The sequence below is a fragment of the Hippoglossus hippoglossus genome, chromosome 8 (genome assembly GCF_009819705.1).
Source record: "Hippoglossus hippoglossus isolate fHipHip1 chromosome 8, fHipHip1.pri, whole genome shotgun sequence".
In the NCBI taxonomy this organism is placed as follows: Eukaryota; Metazoa; Chordata; class Actinopteri; order Pleuronectiformes; family Pleuronectidae; genus Hippoglossus; species Hippoglossus hippoglossus.
This window is the reverse complement of record NC_047158.1, coordinates 5,153,110-5,177,370: the sequence shown is the minus strand read 5'-3', so window position 1 is coordinate 5,177,370 and position 24,261 is coordinate 5,153,110. Positions and strand designations below refer to the sequence as shown.

Sequence of the window (24,261 nt, the reverse complement as noted above, 5' to 3'; positions counted from 1 at the left end):
GTGTATGTGATACCAGAAGATGCTTTAGTCTGTTTGTTTTAGGTTTTATATACAGTCACATCTTATTATACTTTTTGGTGATGGGTCTAAAATATGTGGACTACAAGTAAAAACAGAGAATGGATTGAGACAGTGAATTACAAACACCAGCGTGAAGCTGCTGGAGAGTGTCATGAAGATGCAAAATGTCAAAGGCAAAATTCTAAATAGAGCAGTGTCATGGCTTGAAAGACAAGATCTGCTGTGACATTTTCCTAGGCATGGGGACAGTTTCAGATAAAGCAGTTTGTCCTAGTTTGGTTTGCATCCATGTCTACACAATCCTGTCCTTTCATTGGCCTTTTGTTATATCCTGCACATCCTCATGCAACTCGTTTTTTCCTCAGCTTGTCATTCTTGTCGCGTATGGGGCCTATTTTGTGTGTGTGTGTGTGTGTGTGTGTGTGTGTGTGTGTGTGTGTGTGTGTGTGTGTGTGTGTGTGTGTGTGTGTGTGTGTGTGTGTGTGTGTGTGTGTGTGTGTGTGTGTGTGTGTGTGTGTGTGTGTAAAATAAGTGTTTCTGATGACACAGACTCATTAATCATTGAAAACGAGGAAACGGGCAGAGTGTAGCCAGGATTTATAACTATGACTCAGCCACTACTGTTCTCAACAGCATGAGTTTGCATGTGCCAGGGCCTGCAAAGATAGAACGGCAGCCTGACAACAACTACTGGCTGAAAGTAGGTCAAGTTTAGATTCACGTCATGCTTCGCTGTGGCACTACACTGTTTGCACCTCATTGCTCATTTACAGATTTACAGCGGAGGCCATGTTTCTAACAAAGAGAAATAGTACAGTCTCTGTTTGAAATGTGTGATACCAGTGGTGTTGGAGGAACTTACATATGCAGGATTGCAACATATCTCGCATGACAGAATTTACCAGAAATCTACGCATTCCATCTATCGCTCTATCTTTCATACCATCTATCATTCCATTTTTTGTTCCATCAATCATTCCATCTATTGTTCCATCAATCATTCCATCAATCATTCCATCAATCATTTTATCTATTGTTCCATCTATCATTCTATCTTTTGTTCTATCTATGATCCAAACACATAAAAATATGTATTTTACCCACAGTAATAAATTACTAAATAAAGTTGCAAATGTTCTTGTGGGAATGAAAAAAACATTCCTTTTTTTTCAAAAATTATTGCCACCATTAATCGATTATCAAAACAGTTACAGATTGTTTTTGTCGACTAGCTCATTGACTGATTAATCGTTTCAGCTCTTCAGTAAATTTGACGACAATACAGATATATTCTCTCTTTTTAGAGTTGCTTCTGTTTACGTTGTATTGTTATACTTATTTATTACCTGTATGTATTTCACTATTTCCTTTTCGCTGCTGTAACACAGCCACTGTCCCCATCGTGGGACAAATAAACATCTACCTGCTGATTCCACAACCATCTGTCTGTCCGTCTTGATGTGTGTGGTTTGCATATCTCACACACTGTTCATCTTATCAGCTTCACACCTTGCATGTGGACTGTGGATTCCCAGAGGAAGTGCACTACCAAGTTTGTGAACACGGGCTGTACAAATACAATTTGATTGATAGTTTATTGATAATACCGCTACGACAAATACTAATACATATATTATCTTAACTTTAGCATCTTTAATTGATCAGAAACGGATATTTCCTCCACTACCTGAAGGCAGCATGTTCCGTGCGGCCGCTCAGACCTATGAAGCTCCTTTTTCGCTAAGTTCCGTGAACGCGTCTCCCGCAGCGCCCCCCCCCTCCGCCCTCTCGCTGCCGTGACGTCAGCGGCGTCCGTCTCCGCACATGGAGGCTGGAGCCCCGCCGCGCTGCCTCCGCCCTCCCGCCGCAGATACCCGCCCGTCAGCAGCGCCCCGGCCCCACACAGCAGCCAGCCGCTCTCCGTCCTGCAGCACCGCGGAGCTCCGTCTGCTCACCGCCGGCTCGCCTCTCTTCTCACCGCGCCCCCCCACCCCCCACCACTCTCCCAGCAGCGAGGGCGGTCGCGTCTCTCTCTCTCTCTCTCTCTCCGAGGCGGGGAGCGTCCGAGTCTTCGCGAGCGTTCTTCTCCATCTTGCCCTTCGAGACATATGGAGAAAATGGCCAGACCTCTCCCCGTCCACCCGGCGTTCCTGCCGCCGACCCACGGCGTGCTGAAGTCCCTGCTGGAGAACCCGCTCAAGCTGCCGTTCCACCATGAAGAAGGTGCGTGTGTTTTGTTTTTCTCCCGGGCTGACGCTTGACCTGACTCGGCTTCTCTGCGCCGCTTCCTCCGCGGACAGGTAACGCGCGGTGACGGGTGAACTGAAGCAACAGGCTGTGGCTCCTCTTCACACTCTACGATCTTTGTGGAAGACGAAACAATGTAATTGTTATTGGTGTGAAGGCGGCAGAGATGAGATAAAAAGACAGATGCCGCTTGTCTCTGTTTACCGTGCTCCACTGACAGCTGGACGTGAACTTCAGCTCAAGCTAACGAGCTATTTTAGCTCCTTCTTATCAAATTAGCATCGTGCACGGCGGTTTTCATGCGTGATTATTGTGACTGCGCTGTTTTTAACTGCCAGGTGCGTTTCTAACCTTTTAAAGCCTCTAGCCTTCAATGGGATTTACATTAGCGATAGCACTAGCTACCGATAGAGGGCGTGTTTTCTGCGCGTCAGCTGTCAGTGCATGCAGTCCGCCCACTGTTTGCATTGTTGAATGTATTGAGTGTCGTTACACCGTCTGTTCATGAATGGAGACCTGATTTCTCATTCACCCAAATAACAAAATGTTTTCCCCGATTAGCCACGCAAAAAACTGTTTTATTTTGAGTGTTCTGACGAGGTGGATGTAGAGATATCACACCAGCACCTCTAAAGACATAATGAACTCATAGTTTTTCGGTATATTAAATTTAACCTTTAAGGTGAAACCACAGTTAGTCTTTCTATTTCTGCCCGTGCACTGACCCGTGATCGTCCTCTGCTTTGAGACAATGAAAATGACTGTGTGCAAAACATTCACAGGATTTGGGAAAGACAAGGAGAAAGAGAAGAAGCTGGAGGATGAGAGCAGCAGGGCCAGCAACCCACAGTCGGCCTTCCTCGGGCCGACACTCTGGGACAAGACCCTGCCCTACGATGGCAACAACTTTCAGCTGGAGTACATGGACCTGGAGGAGTTCCTGTCAGAGAACGGCATCCCCGCCAACACGGCCCAGAGCCACCAGGCTGAGCAGCGGGCGCAGCCACCGCAGGCGCCCCACCAGCAGGCCTCGCCGCCAGCCCCGCCCGCACCTTCCGTGGTGGACCTCAGCAGCCGCGCCACCACCTCGGTTCACACGGGCATGGCGCCTCAGACCAGCCTCCACAGCCCCAACACAGCAGGTAGGAAGCACATGCAGCGGAGCCTGATGTGCACCTGAAGTCACACCTGCACGCAGGAACACATGGGTTCACACACTTGTTTCACGCCCCTACGGTGGTCTACACTGCTACACACACTCACGGCTTCCATCCACCATCAGAGTAACTGTCAGCCTTGAGAGGCTAAGAGAGAGCACAGTCCTTGTGGTTTGTGTCCTGAGTCCCTGAAGGCATGAAGCTGAAAGCAGATTTTTTCTTTACAGACGTAATGTTTCAGTACAAAGTTCCAGTGTTTCTGTGATCAATCAGAGCCCTTTGCTATGGACAATCTTATTATAGTAATGAACTGACATTAAGTGGCATTTAGACTGTACCCTTTAACTGTGTATCTGAGTTTGTTAGACTGATGCCAGAGGACGTTCAGGTTTTCAATTCACAAGACACCAGAACCATTTGAGTCATTAAAAAAGGGCAGATCTTCACGATGAACATGAACAGAGCGAATTCGAGCGCAGCCACGCCACTGCACACAGTTCGCGTTTAACAGCCGTACTTGACACTAAACACCTCCTGACAAAAGATCTGACGATATGTAAGAGATAAGCAGATGGGGTGTTTGGATTGTGTGTGTGTGTGTGTGTGTGTGTGTGTGTGTGTGTGTGTGTGTGTGTGTGTGTGTGTGTGTGTGTGTGTGTGTGTGTGTGTGTGTGTGTGTGTGTGTGTGTGTGTGTGTGTGTGTGTGTGTGTGTGACCTGTAAACACTGAAGAGGTGGGCTCCTGGTGTAAAGCCACATGTTAAACATTCAGACCACTTCACCTCCAGTCGGATTAACCCTCTGTGCTGCTGTGTATTGACCCCAGAGACGATTAAAGACTCGACAGTTTGAATGATAATGGGGGATGAGTGGTGATTCATCACTGTCCTGTTTTCAAGGACTCATTTGGACCTGATCAGCCGCCCCCCCGCCGGTTCATTTATCATCTTAATTACATGAAATGTGACCGATCCTGTTTGCTCGTGGTTGTAGAGTCCCATAGCGTGAGCACATTTAGGTCTGTCTGTGCCAAGCGATGTTTGTAGATCTCCACAGCTGGTGTTCCCCCACCACACTTTGTGCGATGTGTCTTTAGAGTTTCAACATTAGGAAGGAAGGAGCCTTGATAAATATGACACCCAGGCTGTGTTTATTATAGAAACCATGTCTTACTAAGCTCCATTTATTTAAAAAACATTTTTTTAAAGAATATTCAGAATATTCACCTGTGTTGAGACTGTAATTAATGAGACGTATCAAGTCAGTGTGTTGATATATCACATTTACAAGCAACAGAGTGGCTAAAAAGTATGAATAAATGATTAGATTGAAAAGTAAATAATTGAACTGCTCAATGCAAAAAACTGTTCAGGCACATTTAAGAAAAAGTCAGATTTTAAGTTCATAATGAGGAAGAAAGCAGTAAGAAAAACAATTGGTTCCTCATATAAGAGTTATCGATTGATTGGTTGGTTGTTGGCCTCTCACCTGCTCAGCTCCACCCTGCCAAAGAAAACAGTACAGTCTACAACTGAGTCTGACAAACACGTTGGTGATTAACTGTGAAAGATTGAGACAATGCCCATCGCAGGGTCTAAGAGGAAATCAGCTTTCCGAACTGCTAATTTTGTCCAAATTTGAAAGAAATAGTAGTGTTTATTCCAGAGCGAGTGCACATGTGGGTTACATGCAGTGACAAGACTTCAGTGTTCTGTTTGCGTCTGTCTCCTCACATTTCACGTGAACGCGGCTGGGGTTTCCTGCAGTGTGCCCAGCCATGTGACGGACACATGCAGGAGCCTTGTGCAGCACTGAGCTTCAAACAGGAGCTTGTCACGGCATGATTCTGCCTGCCTCTCTTCTCTCCTCCCTCCCTCCCTCCCTCCCTCACTCTCACTTCACCCTCCCTCCCCTCCCCACCTCCTCTCCCTTTAACACTCTCCGCTTCCCATCCAGTCTTTCGCCCCTCCCTCACTAAGCTCGGCTCCGACACAGCCTGGACTCAGAGCCAAGGCACAGGCTGTACCCTGCAGAGATCACATGGACTCGGATGTGCTTTTGTCACGTGCACACAATATTGTTCCAGCTCGCTGAGCCGCGTCTCGTCTAACCAGCCACTCCACCACCACCACCACCACCACCACCCACAACAAGCACAATCCCTCTGTGCCTGCTCTCTGCTTGCAAGCAATACAGCAGGTAGTGTTATCACTACCAACGGACGAACGTAATTACAGGCGTTTGCAGTGTTTTCTCAATGTGACCGGCCCCCAGAGACATTCAGGGTCAGGGTCGAGTCAGGAGGTGGCTGTGTGCACTGTTGGCAGGGGCCAAAGGGGAAGTCAGGTGGAGGAGGGGTCAAAGGGCGTGTTGTGGTGTTAGTCAGGGAAAGGTGCCTCAGAGAGAAACGTAGGTCAGCACATTTTGAAGAGGTAAACATGGGGGTTTGTGTTTTTATCAACAGGTGGGAATAGTTTATTGTGTTGAAGCAGGAAAAAGCCAGAAGTTATCAGACTACTTATCAAAGCTGCACCAAAAACAACAGTATGTTCTTTAAATTCTTATCTTTACCTTTGTTGTTGAGGCAGTTTCCTCCGGAAAACCGAGTCGCCTTCCTCTCGAATGAGCGTCTGTATCAAGTGGCTCAGGATCAGCAATCCTGCTCATGATAAACTAAGAAGCTGGTTTCTAATTTCTTGTAAGGACCAAAACCAAACAAAACGAAGATGTAAATCATAAAAATGTAGATTCATATCATAAAAAGGCTCGGCCATTTCCTGACACAGCCGGGCACTGTAGCATTAAATCAAACGTTTCTCATACAGGAGGAAATGGTGGATTTGTTGGGGACGTTTTTTTCAGCAGCAGATAAAAACACATTGGGTATTTTGGGCAGCACTTAGGGATTTAGTCAAATTCAATTCAACAATGGAGCAATATCATATGTCAATATATTTCACACAAAACGTCTGTCAGGTCAATTCATTGTTAGTCTTTTCATGGGACTTATTGGCAAAAAACTTAATATAGAATATCTGTGATTTTCATTGTGTGAATGTGCCAGAAGTCATTCTTAAACTATTTTAAATCAATTAACCAGAGAATCCTTACGCCTCTGCGGAGACTTTGAGAGGACGATTTGGCCATTGTTGGTCCCGTGCTACACTCAGGTTAAGGTTCATCCGCTCTGTCCCCGCACACAAGATACGACCCAACAGCTCCTTTTATCACCAACTGTAACATTCCCGCTCACACGGCAGGGTGATAACACACTGCGACTTCGATGTGCTCATGTAGCGCTAACCCGGTTTGCAGCGGGCGATTTGTGCAAATAGATAAAACGCCCCCGGGGTCAGATAGAAACGGGTTCCACAGGTATTTCAATCAAGAGACCTGAGCATGATCCAGTCTCTGAGCACATCTTTGTAGGTCACCTCTGGTCTACCTCTTCTGGCCTGTTATTTTTAGATTTCCTATTTAAGAAGGCGGTTTTTCAACTATTTCCTCTTACCTGGAATGTGTTGTTCATTAGTTAAGAGGTCAAAGAACTGTCCTGTACCTTTTACTTTTAGCCCAGTGAGATCAAAATTAGTCGTAAAGGTGATTAGGGCAAGGCAGGCTATTTTCATGTTTGTGACAGATTGTCTGAGACAGCGCCCAGTTTTAGTCGGTAAGGAGATTGCAGTCTGCCAGTGCTCGGTGTGTGAATGGTGGGAGGTCAAGTTAGGATATGTGTCCTAACACATGGACTAATTTACCTCTGCAATAAAAACATGTGATACTCTTGAGCTGGCAGATCTGTGCAGGCAGTTATTTTCATCTTGGAGCTTTATCGTGACAGATCTATGAGGTGTTTCTTCTACAGAGACAGAACATTGTTGGCAAATACAGAACATCGAAAAGTCCTGTTTTTATCCAATCAACATTTCTAGAACGCAAAACATTCAGTACTCAGACTCGAGTTTCTGGATCCAAGAAAAATGTTTCATCAGCGGCAACGGACGATTATTTTCTATTATGAATTTTTCTATCTATTTGTAGTAGTTGTTTTATTCAACCAACATTCCAAAGCCCAAATGTTTAGTTAAATATTTTTTTACTAAAATGATGAATTACGTATTAAAATAGTTGCAGATTAATTATGTTGATTGATTTTAATCAATTAGGGAAATATTTGTTTCCGTTTCCAGATTTGCTGCTTTTCTCTGTTTTATATAATTTAAAAGGCAATATATTTATGTTTCAGACTGAAAACAAGACATTTGAAAATAAAAATACATTTGAAAATAGAAACTGATCCATCTAGAAAATAATAAGTAGTGGTAGATTGTTCAGTAGCACAGATAACCTTCCTTTTTCTGAACTTTTTGAACGAGTTATTTGGGTTCTGGGAAAGTGTGATGTATAATTTCCCCTGTTTTCTGACTTTAAAATGATAAAACAATTAATAATTCCATCTCAAGAATAATGGACAGATTGTTCACGTCTGAAATTAATAGCTGAGATTAAAATAACTTTCCTTATTTCAGATCGAGGAAATTCTCAGTTCAGCACTTGATAGTTGTTTTATTGAAAATCCCTGTTGCCGTTTCTTAAAATCAAAACGTTATCAATAAAGTTATTGTTTTGTCACCTGATCGAGAAACTTCACCACAGCCGGTCCTGCTTGTGTGCAGCGAACCGTGACTTCAACATCTGTTGAAGGTGCGTGTATGAGAGAATCGTTGCAGTTGTTATGTTCTCGTTGGGGATTTTTTTGCATTTGTGCTCAGTTTTATGAGGTGATAATTGGAGGCTTTAATAGTTTGTGCATAGTTTTTTCGAAACGCACACTGTGTTCAATCTCAGCAGAGAAGTTTTCTTTACCTTGGCCTCCGTTTAAAATGTGAGGCACCGTGGCAGACAGCGTCTCCTGACGTACAGACTGTCTCGCCGTTTGTTTCTGATTTTCACACAGAAAGCGGTCAGAGCTGATTGAGACGGGTCCCTTCTCAAATCTCCACCGCAAGCCAAAAGCAAAGAGTGGCTCGGCCATGCACACTCTGAACGAAAGTCAGTGGCAGGGCTCTGATGGCAGGCTAGCAAGTTCCGAAATCTAGGTCATGATGTACAAGCTGTCTGAGGATCAGCAGTGAGGGAGAATGCCCACTGCACTCTGCTGCTCTGTCCTTTCCTCACAACGTGTGGGTTTGGGAATACGTGTTTGGTCCGAAACAAATTGGTGCGAATCTAATGAATAACAGAGTAATTTTTCCTTCTCAGCTGACAGTTAAACTCAATCACCCTCCACCAGGCGACACATTCAGTTAGTGAAGGAGATGGAGGTGAAGACGTGCAGCAGCAAAATCTGGTGGTTTGAGATCAGGGCGGCTGATACCTGCAGAGTGTGAAGATGAAATATAAGTGATTCATTGTTTACCTGTTTTTCAAGCTTGTGTGATAGCACCACCTGCTGGTCAGATTCAAGACATACCTCTCTGAACAGGTCAAATGTTGTTTTTCTAGAAAAGTTATGTCACCTGCTCTTGAGCTTTAATGTCGGTGCAGACAATCAGGCCTGACATTTCTTCAAGGATCAGCCCTCACAAACACAAACATGTGAGCTCAAAGGGAAGAAAGGCAGCATTCAGCCCCCCCCCCCCAGAGGCCTCTCAGCAGGAGTAACCTCTGCTGCTCCTCCTCTGTTCTCCTCTGTCCAGCTTTCACAGCGTCGCAGAATCGATTTGCAGATGCGGACTCAATCATAACGCCACCTGGAACTTTGACACAGTGCCATTAAGGTGCTCAGCGTGTGGTTTATTTAACCTGGAATCCTGTTGAGATGGACAGCAAATGAAACAAAGTCACAAAACAACATACACAGTGAATAGACTGAAGCACGGACACAGAAACGTTCAGGAAATCAATGTCAAAAATGCACAAAAGAAAATAAAATGCACATGTTGAGGTTTACACCTTTTCTTCTTCTCCTCAGCAGCACTGCCCTCAGCCCGGGACAGCCCCAGCCCCATTGACCCAGAGTCCATTCAGGTGCCCATGGCCTATGAGCCTGACCCAGCGGACCTGGCGCTGTCCAGCGTGCCTGGCCAGGAAATGTTCGACCCCAGGAAACGCAAGTTCTCTGCCGAGGAGCTGAAGCCACAGCCCATGATCAAAAAGGCCCGGAAGGTCTTCATCCCAGAGGGCCTGAAGGTGACGCAGGGCGGGGAGTAGGGGAGGGGTTCATCTCACTTTGGGACCTCTGAGGCTGTTAAACCCTGAAGGCTGCGTTCTCTAACATTATGAATGGATTAAGTGTTTAAGTCACAGGAGAGATGATTTCCTTCACTTTTAGTTTCAGTCATCTCTAGAGCCTGACAGGATTTTGAAGTATAACGTTTCTGATACCATGTAATATAATATAACGTGGCAAAGATTCATAAGATGTCGTTATCAAACCCATGACAAAGAAATGTAACATTAATAACTATAACTATAAATAAAACCCAAATACAGCTTCAACTAAGAAAATATACAAGATGTTGGTAACATTTTTGTAAATATTTTATGAATTATTGTAAACATCTCAAAATGGAATAATATTGGCTCTGAAAGGTCAATAACTACGATGGTTCCGAGCCTCAGTCCTGATTGTTGGACGTCTGAGTCATTGACAAGGGGCTTGAAAACATGAGGGGCTTCTTAAAATGTCCTGACCCGTTCTGTTCTGCTCTTCAGGATGACAGGTACTGGGCTCGGCGCAGAAAGAACAACGTTGCGGCCAAGCGGTCACGGGACGCCCGCCGGCTGAAAGAGAACCAGATCGCCATTCGCGCCAGCTTCCTGGAGAAGGAGAACGCCGCCCTCCGCATGGAGGTAGCGGACTTGAGGAAGGAGCTTGGCCGCTGCAAGAACATTGTGTCCAAATACGAGGCCCGACATGGGGGCCTGTGAGCCCCCCCCCCCACCCCACCAAAAAAATCCACTACAAGCCCCCCTCCTCCTCCTCCTCTCTTCCCCACACTTTACCGCCCCGTCCCATTTTTTTCCTGGAGTTTGAAGGACAATGTGTCTCTTTTGATGGCACTGCCCCTGCCCCCTCTTCCTCCCCCACCATCCGCACCTCCTCCCATTCCTCCCACAAACCCCCCACACCCCCCAAAGCACCTGTATGATTCTGGTATTGTAACTGTCATTTTGACTTATTTCATAAGCTTCGACCTGTCTGTTCCTTCTTTTACCTTACACATCGTTCGACTGAATATATTTACATATACATAGATTTAAAAAAACATATATATATATATATATATACATATATATATTTATACATGCATTCTTCCCACTTTAATGTACTGTGAGGAGTCATGAGCCAACCCACCAGCTGAGTCCACCCACCCCCATCTCCCCCTTCCACTTTTGAGAAACGATTCCATGCTGTTTGTCGTTTTCATACCGATTTTATACGTGACATCAGGACTGAAAACTTTCCTGTTTCCCTTCTTCTTCTACTATTTCTTCTTCTGCTGTGTTACAACCATGTGAAGTGTCGTTGCTCGCCTCTACCTGACCCCCTCATATCTTCTTCTTTTCTTGATGTTCATGTTGTATTTCAGTTTTCGATCACAGCCCCATCCCCCCCCTCTCAGCTAATCTAGAACAGCATCGTCTGTAATTTGAAATTGTCTTCGCATAGCACTTAAATTTGTCTGTGCAATCGTGGTGTAGATTTGCTTTCTTTTACGTTTTTTTAATGTATTTTTTTTTATGTATTTTTTTGGTTTTGTTTGTTTCTCTCCATCGCCCGGACACTGAGCAATAATCCCTGTCCAGAATTGAACAGACATGACGACCTACATGTTCCTGACCCACCTCCACCCCCACTGCCAGATTACTACCTAGTTGCTGTCCCCCCCCCCACTCATTTTAGCTCAGCTCCAATGCGTATCTCACAATCTGAACCGGTGCAATGTTTCAACTCGTTCAAAAAATTTCCTCTGCCTCATATTTATCTATCTTTTATTTCTCAGATGGAAGATTGTTTATATATATATATAAATATATATATATATATACATACACACACACTATTGATATTATTATTTTTAGTATTAATACTACTCTCGACATTGTTGTCGTTTAGCCTCCTTGTTTTCAGATTTAAGCATGATTTCTCTAACAGAACGAAAAGCTACTCATAAATCTTTTCTTTTTTTTTGCAAAGTTGTTAATAATTATTTTTGCTTCTGCTTAACTTTTAGGAATCAACAGATGTCTGTAGTCTCCCTCTTTGTAGCTCTATGTTCACCCTCTTTTTAAAGATGGCTGTATGAATGTAAAAGATGTTGACAACGGAAAAAAAAAGTTGGATGGTGTTGTCCAATACTGTGGTTAACCCAATCAATTTGTTTACTGCAAACCAAACGATTCACAACAGAGATGATATATTGATTACCAGAGATATGTTTATATAAACCTTTAAGTTGTTCTTTTTGTACAGTATTTTTCCTATACATTACTGAAGTATGTATTTTAAAGGCACAACCGATTATTAAAAGATAGCATATAACTCAAAGACAAATGGATATAGTGGTATTTTAATATTCTATATAAGATAGGATGTGGTAGTTCTACAGAGAATTGTGAATATTCAGCAGCACCCCAACCTCCGGGGCATTATTATCATTATTGATATTATATTATTATGATGTTGTCATAATAATAAATCATGTCATGTTAGTCCCCATTCAACTCAAAGGAAAACTAAATGCAGTCCAGAAGAGAGAATGTACAGTTGGACCCTTTTCTAGAATCCATCAGCTCACATCCAGCAACATCACTTTGTTCATCATGTTAAGTGGCATTACCCAACCCCCGCCCACTGCCGCCGCAACCCCCGCCCCGCCATCACGTCCCGACACGGGTCGTCCAGCAGCAGCTTCTCTGTCAGAGGCAGATACCTGAACGGTCTGAGGCTTTTTGTAACCGTGTGAGTCTTGTTTCTCTCTGATCTGCTGAGACGGGATGAAGTTACTATGAAGGAAGGGAAAACTGCTGCTGTGAGTGTGTGGGATTGATTCCCCCAGTCAATGCAGTTGTAGCGCATCCCTGAACCTGAGTGATGGACACTGGGAAGCCTTTATTATTTTTAAACAAAGGCTTACAGTGGAGTCCCCCCCCAATACAAACTTTAGTGGTGTTGTCGTGCAGAGCTTTCTTCAGTCAGGAGCTGGGACGTGACCGACTTGTTTTTAAAGGTTGATACTGACATTTCTGATCATTTGTATGGAGACTCGGGCGTGCAAACATTAAAATGAAAGACGTTTTATCAGTTAGCCATGAACAGTTTTTTTTACACTTTAGAGTAAAACCCATGAGATACAACATGTTATTTAATGAGCGTTAGAAGCACTGGTAGGTTGTGTTACCTTCGCTCAGATCCAGGGCGGCTGTCTCCTCATGTTTGCGGTCTTTGTACTTAACAAGCTTATCTAATTGTCTTATCTGCAAGGACCACGTACTTTAACCCAATAGATCATTCATTTTACATTTGTGTGCATGTAAGTAAAACATTCCACCGGCTGAATAATGGACCCCAGCAGGAAGGATTCCACCCAATAATCGACTCTTTTTTTTACAGTTCAGGCTGTCAAATTTTGAAAAAGAAACATTTTTTGAAAGATAAAAAGATAAAAAACAAAGAAATACAAAATACACATTAACAAAAATGTGTTTGTTGTGTTGATTATACATCATCTATACGTCTTTGGAAATTAAATGTGTTTGATTTAATCTTTTCAAATATCATGTGCACAAAGATAGAGAATTAAACAAATGAAATAGATTTTCTTTTTACTATTCACAGCCCTGGAATCAGAAGTGTCAATATCGAACCAGTAAATCTACAAAGTGACTCGTCGGTCTGATCGCTGTCCAGACCTGGCTGAACTCAGTCGATTTGATCCAAAGCTGTGTGAAATGTAAAATCATTCTTTTCTATCCACGAACTGTAGTCCTAGTGTTTTTTGCGCTTTAGAGGGACTTTCCCCTCTCGTGTCTTTTCTGCACTGACGCTCTCGAGTGTGAACAGGGTTTGTAGAGAAGAGTGACGACTGGAACGATGCCTCCCGAATCTGTGGAGCATCTTTTTAATAAAACATAATATATATATAAATATACAGGAAAAAGCCAACAATTCATCCACACGTGTCCCAAAATGACCTCACTGTCGAGTGATTTCACTACCTCACCCGGAAACGTTAACCATAATTCTGAGTCTATTCCAGTGCCTTGAATACACTGACTGTTCCCCAGTCGCTCAGCAATGTAAAGATCTCCTCCCAGCTCCACTCGGATAGGTTCAGATCTGCACTGAAGAGCTTGCTCAGTGCATCAAAACTATATCTATATTCTATACACACCGACAACTCTTCTCATTTCTGATTTTGGACATTGCAACAGACTTGTAACCATTGTATTCATGGCAACACCAACGGACTGTTTCAGAATGTATACAAATAGGACACAAAGGAGTATTCGGTCTTGTTTGTCATGGAATGGATGCATAACATGTATTTGTGCTGTTCGGCCCTCAGCCTCTCTGTCGCTCTGTAATTTGTAGTGTCTAATAAAATCCCAATTCTTTTCTGACATCTTATTTCTCTGCTCGTCCATTAACAACAGATTATTATTTATACGCGTATATGTTTGTTTGTTTATCTTGTTTTATCTAGGATGCTTAGTCTCGATAATTACAGCTGAATATTTGAACAAAAAGTGTCTAAAACTTTATTTTTCTTTGGCTGCCTTGTGAATTACAATGTAATTTGAGAACTATTATTATAAGTGATGTTTTCACCCGTTTGTTTGTCTAGTAACCTTTATTCATACTCGAGCGATCCACAATGAGGTCGAGTGACAGGTTACAATAAAATACAGACGTAGTGAATAAATTGACACAGTATATGAATATGATGGACAGAAACACAGAACTAAAAGCAATTTGAATCAGGTAAAACACACACATACAGAAGATAAAGCTAAATCGCTATCAACCATGGATTTAATTTCCCCAATCGGTGCTAAAGTGTTTTTTCTAATGAGATCAGGCAGAAGGCACAAAGACACTAAAAGCAGTTCTGCGGAGCTCCGTACAAATGTGAGGGGCCTGCAACTAAAGCCATTCATCTGAACACGCTGAGGACCAGTGTAGCATTGTTGGTTTGTTTGCAAACAGGATTAAAACTACTGGTCAGATTTACATGAAACTTGGTGGAACCATGTGTTATGAGTCAGGAAAGAATCCATACAATTTTGGTGTTGATCTGGATGAGGGGGCAATTTTTTGAAATTTGAAATTTGCGGCACTTGTAATGACTTGCTTGGAACAGCTTGATTTGAATTTAAAGGAAATGTTGGACGTTGGCGTTGGAGTTATGAGCTCTGCTGAATGCCAGTGCCTACTAAATATTATTTATTCTGTTGAAACATATTTTTAATTCCTGTTTGCCGTTTCAAGGGATTTTGAGGGCCCCAGTCAAAAGGGACCAAACCATTCATCCATCATTCCAATCTTTAAATGATTCTTTTGGTATCTCAGCTTGGGGCCCCAGGCAATTGCCTGCTTTGCCGACTCTGTTATACGACCCCTGTCTGTATGCAAGGCAATGGAAAAATATTGGTATTATATAACAAGCCTTAACTATCACTGGCCAATTCAACAGCCAAGTCATTTAGGATTCATGTATTCTCTGTTATGAATGAGACTCCTGTGGGGCAGTAAGATTTTTATTGTCACATTAGAAAGGTGATACAGCGGAGGAGCATTCATGATCATTATTCAGCACCATTAACAGCCACTGGGACAGACAAGAAGCAGTTTGTTTCTTTTCCCTGCAAAGGCCAGGATCAGGTTCACACAACAAATCAGAATATACAAACATTACAAAACACAGTGGTTTAAGGAAATCATTACAAGGGCCACAATAACAAAACAAAAACAAAAGAATCATTCGGCTCCACTAAGAGGAAAGCAACAGAAAGATGGTTTTATCAGGAGCCGTTTAGTGAATTTACAAAACAAGAGAATGAGGTTTGTCCTCTTCAGAATAAAACAACTTTTGTCCTTGTGGTGCAAATCAAAGAGAGAATCAGTGGAAATGTAACACTGGACTACAGTACAAAGGTCGTGCACGCACACATGCACACACTCTCTCTACAGCACGCTGTTCACATTAAAAAACACAGTGGAATTATTGTGGTTCATCAAACTGAACAGATTATTTTTCTCTCATTTGGCTCATTAACATAAATCCCACCGAACCACAAGGTTTCACCTGCGCACTTCCTGAAATGTTGCATCTCACACCACTCCATCGCCAGGGGGCGCTAAATACTACCAGGATTGACTGTTCCCTGAAAACTGAGGACTGCAAGTCAGAGATGAAGCATCAGTCTTGTGTGAGAATGTGCATCAGATGGACTGAAAAATGCATAAAAAATGATTAATATACAATTTTTAAAAAATTACAGAAAATGAGAAAACAAATGACCGATGCACGCTCCTTGGTACACAACTTAGAAACAAGCGGTTTTAGGGGGCAAGTGTTGAAAAATATTTTTGGTGCGGAGAATCTAAAGCCATCATTAACTATCTGGTCAGACTCAGACTCGTTAGTTCCCGATTTAAATTAAATTCTGCCAGTTTTAAACAATTCTCTTTTGGAAACTTCAGTTCCTTTGCAGCTGCTTGTGTTTGGAAAGAGGTTTGCTTGTTAAATGAAAGAAAATGTTCATTCTTCTAAAAAGTAAAGCATCAAAACAAAGTATTATTTGGGTAATTTATGGTTGTTTTGAGACCCAGCCAGGATTCTTAGCACCTCAAATCCCCAGTGTTTAAACCACCACCTAAAATCATGAAATCTCCAGTTTTTGACCCATAATGTGGAATGTGACTTTCATCAAGTGTTATAAAAGACGACTATCAAATACCTCAAATACTCATAAATGTGCCAAGATTAACACTAAGAGTAAAAAGTAGAAATCCCCTCCCTCGCTGTCTACATTGAGGTACAAAACAGCTTTTAAATTAGCTTTTGTTCGTAAGGGAGACGCTGAAAAAATCTGTTCTCCGTGTTAGAAAACAGTAAACAATTCACTGTCAGTATTTTCGTAAACTTTTTAAGCTGTCGCTGCAGCTTCTGTGGGCAGTTGAGGAGTCGTGTGCAAGCTCTACTGTTCGGGATAACGGGCTGCGCCGTGGTCACGAGTCGAGGAGGGCGTCGACACTGGGAGCCTTGTAGAGGTATTTCCAGATGGCGTAGTAGTGCACGGCTGCAGCCAGCGCCACGAACACGTGCCAGATGGCGTGGGCGAAGGGAATGACGCCGTCACTTTTGAAGAAGAACACGCCGAGGCAGTAGATGAGTCCTCCGCAGGCAAGTTCTTGAAGCCCATCCGTGTTGCTCTGCAGATAAATATATAAAACAAGAGACGTTATAAAAGAAAAAAAACTCTCCAGCTCTCTTTATGCACAGGCTCTATGAATTATATCCAACATGGAGGTCATGTTTTCACCTGTCTGTTGGTTTGTTTGTCAAAGTACTGAGTGGATTTCCACAAGACTTGGTGAAAGGATGGGACATGAGCCAAGAAAGAACTCAATACATTTAGAGGACGGATATCTATGAGTGTGTAAAATTTGTCCACATTGAGGTATTTTTGCACAAAAAAAAACATTTGCCTGGACGTTTGGCCTCTCGCCCACATGCAAAAATTAAGTAACTAAAACCACCTTCCAAAGAGCAGATTTTTAAAAAGTTTCTGTGCCTCCATGTGTACATGTAAAATAGAGCGTTTGAGAAACAACGTCCCAGCTTACTGTTTATTTGTGTAATGAGCACGCACTAGAATCCATGATCTCAATAAGCTCACTCAACGTGCTCAAAATGTTCTTGTCTGGTATTTGTGGTGTAGACTTTATCGCCACCTACAGGTCCAACACGCTTGTTTGTAATTGCGTTCTAAAACTGGAAGGGAAAATATCCGTTCCACAGAATAGCCACAGTATTGTAGATGAGGCCTGAGGCAACTGTTGTGCCTTGGCGGAGTTATGTGCTCTACTACGTGACTGTGTGCTCTCATGAGCTCCCATCACATGATGAGAAGTTGAAATAGGTTTCCAGTACAATCTTTGAAAAGGCAGCTGATGAACATGTTTTACAAAGTGGTGGAAAGGCTTCAACGACAGCTTAGAAGAAAGAAAATCAATCCTTCAACCATTTCAAATGTTTACATTTTTAACTGCTACAACACAGGGGTCAAGACATACAGTTAAATATAACAGTGCAGAAGGCAACAGAACAAAAATGTATAGAGTCGGTTCGTGATTTCCCACCAGACGGTTTAAATCACACATGAGCTAGACGATGTTTCACTGCAGCCTTTATTTTGAAAAACTTCCTCTGCTGACAAATGGTGAGAAACAATGAGCAAAGTTAGTTCACCGTGTTTTACCCCATGTGGGGCCCAGAGCGGGACCTGAGTTCAGGATCAGTGTCTTCAACAGTTTGACACCAACTGCTCATGTGAAATGAATTCATTTTGTGTACAATTAACTGTCAAACTATTGATGTTAAAAAGTTGTTATGAAGCTAAAACCACGAGAGAAAGCATTACAAATTTAGTTAGTCCATAGGCCAAACAGTCTCCTTATGAAACCATAAATTCAATATACCTGGATTTTTATTTGGATCTGCACCAAATTTCACACACTCATAGAAATCAGTCCCTTAAAAATGCCTGTTTTCATCAAGATCCACAAATTGTTCTCTAAGAAATTAACTTAAATGTTGGAAAGCCCCATCTAAAAAAAAAAAAAAATGGATCCGCCTCCTGATTCAAATCACCAACATTTTTCTTCGACCCGTACAGCATCTATCCACAGAGTAACTGGTTCAGTAGATTTGTTGTGATCCTGCTAACTGGCAGTCAGACAAACGCAGGCACAAACATAACCTCCTAATAGGTCATAATGAGGCTTCTTAAATTCAAAGTTATGGAGACAGAAAACTCCTTCAAAACCAGAGAGAAACAATGAGACTCTCCACTCTGTTTCAGTTTAACATCACGTCCTTTAAAACCTGTCGCATGGATCATTTCCTGACATGGATCACTTTCTGTTTATTCATAATACTGAGTTCAAACCCTGTTGAATAACATCTCTCATTTCACAGTGAGCTTCTAGAACAGCAACAAGGCCCCTCGAGTTTCCCTCTGCTCCACTTTGACAGAGGAAGTCAGCACACACTCAACACCTCCACCCGAATGCAAGAACCTGCTGAGCCGCTGACGCGATGATGCGGTGCATGTCAACAAACTGAGCGTGACTGTAGATAACTTACCATTGACGTCACGACCAATGCAGGAAAAAAGCCCATCGTCAGATAGAAGGCCAGCTCGACAAGTTTATACCTGGGAAGAGAAAAAATACATGTTTCACTGATAAAGTCCATGTGGCTTCATTTTTCATTTTCAGAAAATAAAAAAAATGAGTAGATTAAAAAATGCCAAGTTTAACAAAAGTAGAATCAAATTCTGTAAAAAATAAATAAACTAAAAAAGTAGGATCATATGCTTGAACCTAAAGATTTGGAGAAAAGAAAGAGCTAAGTTTGGATTCTAACTCCTGAGTTGCTGCCTGTCATTTGTGTTTGACTCGAGCAAACTAAGGTGAGTATATAAAAGCTATCATTATCTCATTAAACATTGAATGTGTGCAAATATTTGTTTTAGCAACGCAACTTGGTCGTACTATATTTCCACAGACTGGAAAGATGTGTCACCAGAAAATTTGATTCTAAGTTTGAAAACATGTAGCGACACAGTATTGTGAGTACGCAGAAATAATTAAATGAAATACTGAGAAACCTGCTTCTATCATTCTACGTAAAACCGATCTGTTTAACATGACATAGGATCTGCAGTCTTTGTAGACACCTCAAAACCAATTTATTAGAAGTGTGTATGTTCAGTAGCCTCACGATTTGATTACGATTCAGCAGTCAACAATTGGATTAACAACGATGCATCTCGATGCATTACATCCATAATTTTCTATATTGCACGTGGCTACTTTTTCATCAATTAATAGAATCAGTCAGACAAAAATGAACTCTGTTTTTATTTAGAAAGTGCTTTAAAAATATTATCGACTGTTACTGTTATTACAAGCGTGCCGTAATTTACCAAATAAGGTTTTCAATTCAAAAATCTGACTAGAACAGTAAGTGAATGACGGTGTTCAGTGCTCTCCACACCTTTACTGTATCAAGGTGGCCCCACCTGGCCCCACCTGGCCCCACCTGGCCCCACCTGGCCCCCCTCAGCAGCACCACTGCACTGAGGCACATAACTCCGCTGGTCAACAAGTGACTCTGCTCCTCTGATGTTTTCTAATCACTCACACGTAGAGCTGATCTTTATAAAAACCTGCTGAATTCAATCCTAGTACACAGGTTTTATCACCCACACACATGTTAGTTTTACTGCTGTATTTTTTGTTTCCGAATAATTTTATTGACTGATCTTATTTGCCTTCTTCCAAAAATGTTTTAATCCTAGTTTCGACCAAGTGAAGCACTTTGTAACTGGGTTGTGAAAATTGCTGAGTCGACAGTTCTGTATTATTCACGTTTATCATGATATTTTGATTATAAGTTCTCTTTCTCTAACACGTACACAACCACCCGGTGAACCAACAGTAACATGAACTCACTTTTCATGATAGTTGAAGACGTAGATGGTTCCAGCAGCAGCCATGAGCCACACAAACCAGCGCATGTGAGCCGCCATAGGGCCGAGTTCCCGTAGGTTTAACCTGAGAAAACAGCACACATTGTATAAGATGATAGGACCCCCCGCCAGTACTCCAGAAACTGACCACTGTGCGACACTCACCAAGGTGTGTAGGAGGCAGCGATGAAGAAATAGATGACCACTCTGTCACACATATGGAAACACTGTTCCATGGACCTGAAACAACAAACAAACAGGCGGAAAGGTAACTACTTTGATACTCGAGGTCTCACGTGTTTAAATGATCATAAATAAAAATCCCTCTGGTTCACAGGAAGTCATGTTTCCACAGAAGTATGAAAATTACTGCCTGAACAAGCAATAAAAAGTGGGCAAAGGCTGCAGAGGCAAGAAGACAAAGGCAGAATGTGGCGTGGTGTTAGTGAAGCTGCTTCAAATCAGTGTAACATGAAGGCAAATATTCTGGCTTTAATAAAGTGATTACGTTACATTGCATTAGCATTGTCAACTAGACTCAAAGGGGGGGGGGGGGGGGGGGGGGTGCGGCGGTTAGCACTATTGCCTCACAGTTCAGCCAGGATCTTTCCATGTGGAGTTTGCATATTCTCCTCATGTCTACAGCTTCCTCCCACAGTCCAAAGACATGCCGATTGGGGTTAGTTTGACTGAACACTCTAAATTGACCATAGGAGTGAAAGTGAGTGTGAATGGTGTTTTGTCTCTGTATGTTGGCCCCCGGCGAAACCCTGACAACCCGTCCAGGGTGTACAGCGCCTCTCGCCCATTATCAGCTGGGATGAGATACAGCTCCTCCCCCATGAGCCCTCAAAGGATAAAGGTACAGATAATGAATGGATGGATGGATGGATAATCGGATTAAAAAGAGTGAGGAGAGTATCACTACTACTAATTAGAAAATGTAAACTTTTTTTCTTGAAAAGAGGGGGAAGTGATCCTCAAAATAAGTTTATGTATCAATACTCGTACTTCTACTTAAGTTTCTACGGAATTTAAAAATCTAAGAGTCTTTTTCGGATTTGTCAAACAAGGAAATGTAAAAGTTCTGGTCAGACTCAGTATCTGGTTTACTCATTTTTGATCACACAGATCCTCATTTTAATGTTTTTTTGCAACTTGTGGTTCAGCAACATTTAACAATTAGAACTTTGTTAACTCAACATAAATTTTCTAAAAGTGAGGAATCAAAAAAGAGCTGAAACTCCACACAATACGCAGCCCTAGTTGTCAGTGCTTGTGTCACTACAGCACAGCATCTAAACAATCACAACACACAATTAACAAAGAAACAGGAAAAGCAGGCAAACAATACTTTTGAGGAAGAGAATGGACACCAGGGGTTTCTATTTCACAAAAAGCTAAAATATATAATCAAATATGATGAAGGTGAGAGTTTAACTGTTGAACGCAGTGTGTGAGAGAGACGGCAAATGTTTGAGGTGACATTTAAAACCAAATGATGACATTCCAGGAAGAAACCAAAGCCACAGTGGAAGCTAAGGAATGCAAAAAATGAACATGTGTAAGGCAACAGCGAGGCAACAGCGTGGTATCTTTTTCTGTGGGGACATACGATGTTAAACCCTACTTTCCCTACTTGAAATCAGAGATCAGTGTTACTGTTTACTATTACTCTCTTTCTACATAATAAAACGAGAATAACTGTTTGTTTGTGTCCCGTGCACGGTTGTCAGGTCTTCGTCCTCGAGCTGAACATGTCAGTTTTGGTTTTCTTGCCACTACACTGTCCCGTCATCAATCTGCTTCTCCTCACCTCATGTGGCTCTTCTTCCAGGTGATGATGTGAAACACAGTAGAGACCAGGAAGAGGGCACAGAGGCCCATTCCGTACACCCAGGCGGTGATCCTCTCCCAGCGGTTGTCCGACTGACGGTACAGCAACGCCATGCCCACAAAGGCCGGCATGATGAGGAACTATGGGGACGACAATGAAATCACAGAACCGTCAAAAGGATCCGTTTGTAGATATTCAAGGCTCCTTCAGCATCGACGTAGAGAGATAAACACAAGACACTCACTGCATGAGTGTAGCAGTTTGCAGCATGCTCATAACAGGTGGGCTGGTAGCGGCAGTTAGCAGAGGCCCGTCTGTTCATGAACCTGAAACACACAATAAAACAAGACTGAACGTAAATGCACTGTACAGCTTCTCTCATACAGGGCCTTTTATTTTGAAAGACACTTATAAGTGTAAGCCTTGATTTAAACTTGTAAACTGTAGTATTTATTAAAGATAAAGCACATAAACCATAAAAAGTGAATGTATTGTGGTTCCTGTATCAACCAGATAACCCCACTCGGTTTTCACAGGCAGAGATTGATCATGGACGGCTGACATGAAAACAGTGATGAGGAAATAACAGCAAAAAATAAAATTAATCTGATCTCAAACCACACATGTACAATAGTCATACGCTGCACATTTGATCTGATTAGTTGAGACTTTTATGACATCTATATCAGTCTTGCACAAGGTTGTGTTCATAGACAATTATAATCAACACAAAAGAAATTTGTAACTTTGGTATGTGGTGCATTACAACACATGTTAAGGAGAAAAATAGGGAGTGGAAATAAAACAAATTAAGAATCCAGTTGTTCAGGAAGAAAGATACAGGCAGGAACCAGAAAGTAAAAGAGCAATAATTGAAAAGCTATACAATAAAATTATATATATATATATATATATATATATATATATATATATATATATATATATATAAATAACAGAAAGAACTAATAACATTAGGAGTTGGAAATAACGTTTGTCATTGTTAGGTAATATGTCCTTTGTCCAAACCCAAAATATATATTAAACAATAAGCTACAATCATCCAACTTGAGAATTAGATCACCAGATAATTAACTCTTATTTAAATCAGCTAATTTGACTGTTTACTATTTCAGATGTTTCGAAAATTCCACAAGTGCTTTAGTTTGAAGTTCCCTTGCTGTGAGTCGTATAGACAAACAGGTGGAAACCATGTTTATGGTAAATATGAAGTATAACAGGCTCGCTGCAGGTATTTTACATTAGAATCTGCTTTATTTGCCTGACAGATGATCGGGTGATCGAATGATCGGGTGCCACTCACCTCTGAAAGCTGTTCACTCTCTTCATTTCACTGCCTGATGAACAACAGGGAGAAAAAACCCAGCGAACAAAAGCTCAGAGCAGCAGCAGCAGCAGCTCTGGTTCACAAATCAAACAACAAGCCTGACGAACCGAGGCCTAGCATGCGCTAACGTTACAAGCTAACTTTCATGTGGGCTACCAGTCTCCGGCAGCACCTTCACAGAGGTTCCGTTTTAGCCTCTTTCTTAAAACCATTCTGCACCGAAACACTGACTCACTCCCTGTTCCTTCAGCTGCAAATAACCATGAGCACCGGGAGCAACCGGCACGCACAGAAAAACACCCCCGCAAAGTGCAGCACCCCGCCGGTCAGTGACGAGCAGCTCCCCGCGGAGAACCTCCACTTCAGTATGCGGGGCCCGCCCAAACTGTGGTCAGATGTTGACTAGCGGCGCGTTCAGCCAATGAGCGGGTGGGTAATCAGTGCGCCGGCCAATCAGATGTCAGGTGGGCGGTGAACTGTTCATACAAACCAGGATATCAACATGTTTTTGATGATGGGAAGAGAACGAGTTAATATACGAGTAAATAAATAAGTTGCTCCAAAGCTTCTTTACTGTTGGATTGTTGTGTTATTAACTGACCGACGTTGTTATTGAACCAGTTGCACTATCCCACGTGCATTTCAAATGTTAAACCACATGTCTGTAGTCAACCCTTTGTAAAACACGTGAAATGTCAAATAACTAAGACCACCGATATGATTGTACTGTTCTAAAACTCCGGCTTTTTCATATTTGTGCAGCACTTTCCACTGCATCTTTAATAAAGTGAGCTCGAGAAGTAAAACCTGTCTTAATTAACAGTTAAATCATGTTGTTACCGCTTTATAGATCAGATTTAAGTCATTTATATTGTCATTTTAGAA

At 42.2% G+C, this 24,261-nt stretch overlaps 2 protein-coding genes and 1 long non-coding RNA gene across 4 annotated transcripts; 1 reads left to right on the top strand and 2 right to left on the bottom strand.

Moving 5' to 3' along the window:
• The first annotated feature begins 1,878 nt into the window (after positions 1-1,878).
• hlfa (HLF transcription factor, PAR bZIP family member a) lies at positions 1,879-10,686 on the top strand. Of its 2 annotated transcripts, none has more exons than XM_034592320.1 (4): positions 1,879-2,244; positions 3,051-3,410; positions 9,402-9,616; positions 10,142-10,686. In XM_034592320.1, the coding sequence occupies exons 1-4, from the start codon at positions 2,130-2,132 to the stop codon at positions 10,355-10,357; spliced, it is 906 nt and encodes a 301-aa protein (XP_034448211.1). In that variant the 5' UTR covers positions 1,879-2,129; the 3' UTR covers positions 10,358-10,686. The 2 variants fall into 2 exon arrangements, with proteins under 2 accessions (XP_034448211.1, XP_034448210.1); XM_034592319.1 differs by having other exon boundaries at positions 9,399-9,616.
• Positions 10,687-11,170: 484 nt separating this feature from the next.
• LOC117765810 lies at positions 11,171-14,053 on the bottom strand. Its single transcript, XR_004614623.1, has 2 exons — positions 11,486-14,053; positions 11,171-11,400 (listed from the first exon to the last, which is right to left on the bottom strand). It is a non-coding gene; the product is annotated as an uncharacterized LOC117765810 (long non-coding RNA).
• A 1,119-nt stretch (positions 14,054-15,172) lies between these two features.
• Positions 15,173-23,746, bottom strand: mmd (monocyte to macrophage differentiation-associated). The gene is made up of 7 exons (XM_034592321.1): positions 23,353-23,746; positions 22,276-22,357; positions 22,011-22,171; positions 20,360-20,434; positions 20,178-20,279; positions 18,805-18,874; positions 15,173-16,868 (listed from the first exon to the last, which is right to left on the bottom strand). Exons 1-7 carry the CDS (start codon positions 23,376-23,378, stop codon positions 16,665-16,667), a joined length of 720 nt encoding a protein of 239 aa, XP_034448212.1. The 5' UTR covers positions 23,379-23,746; the 3' UTR covers positions 15,173-16,664.
• Positions 23,747-24,261: the final 515 nt, after the last annotated feature.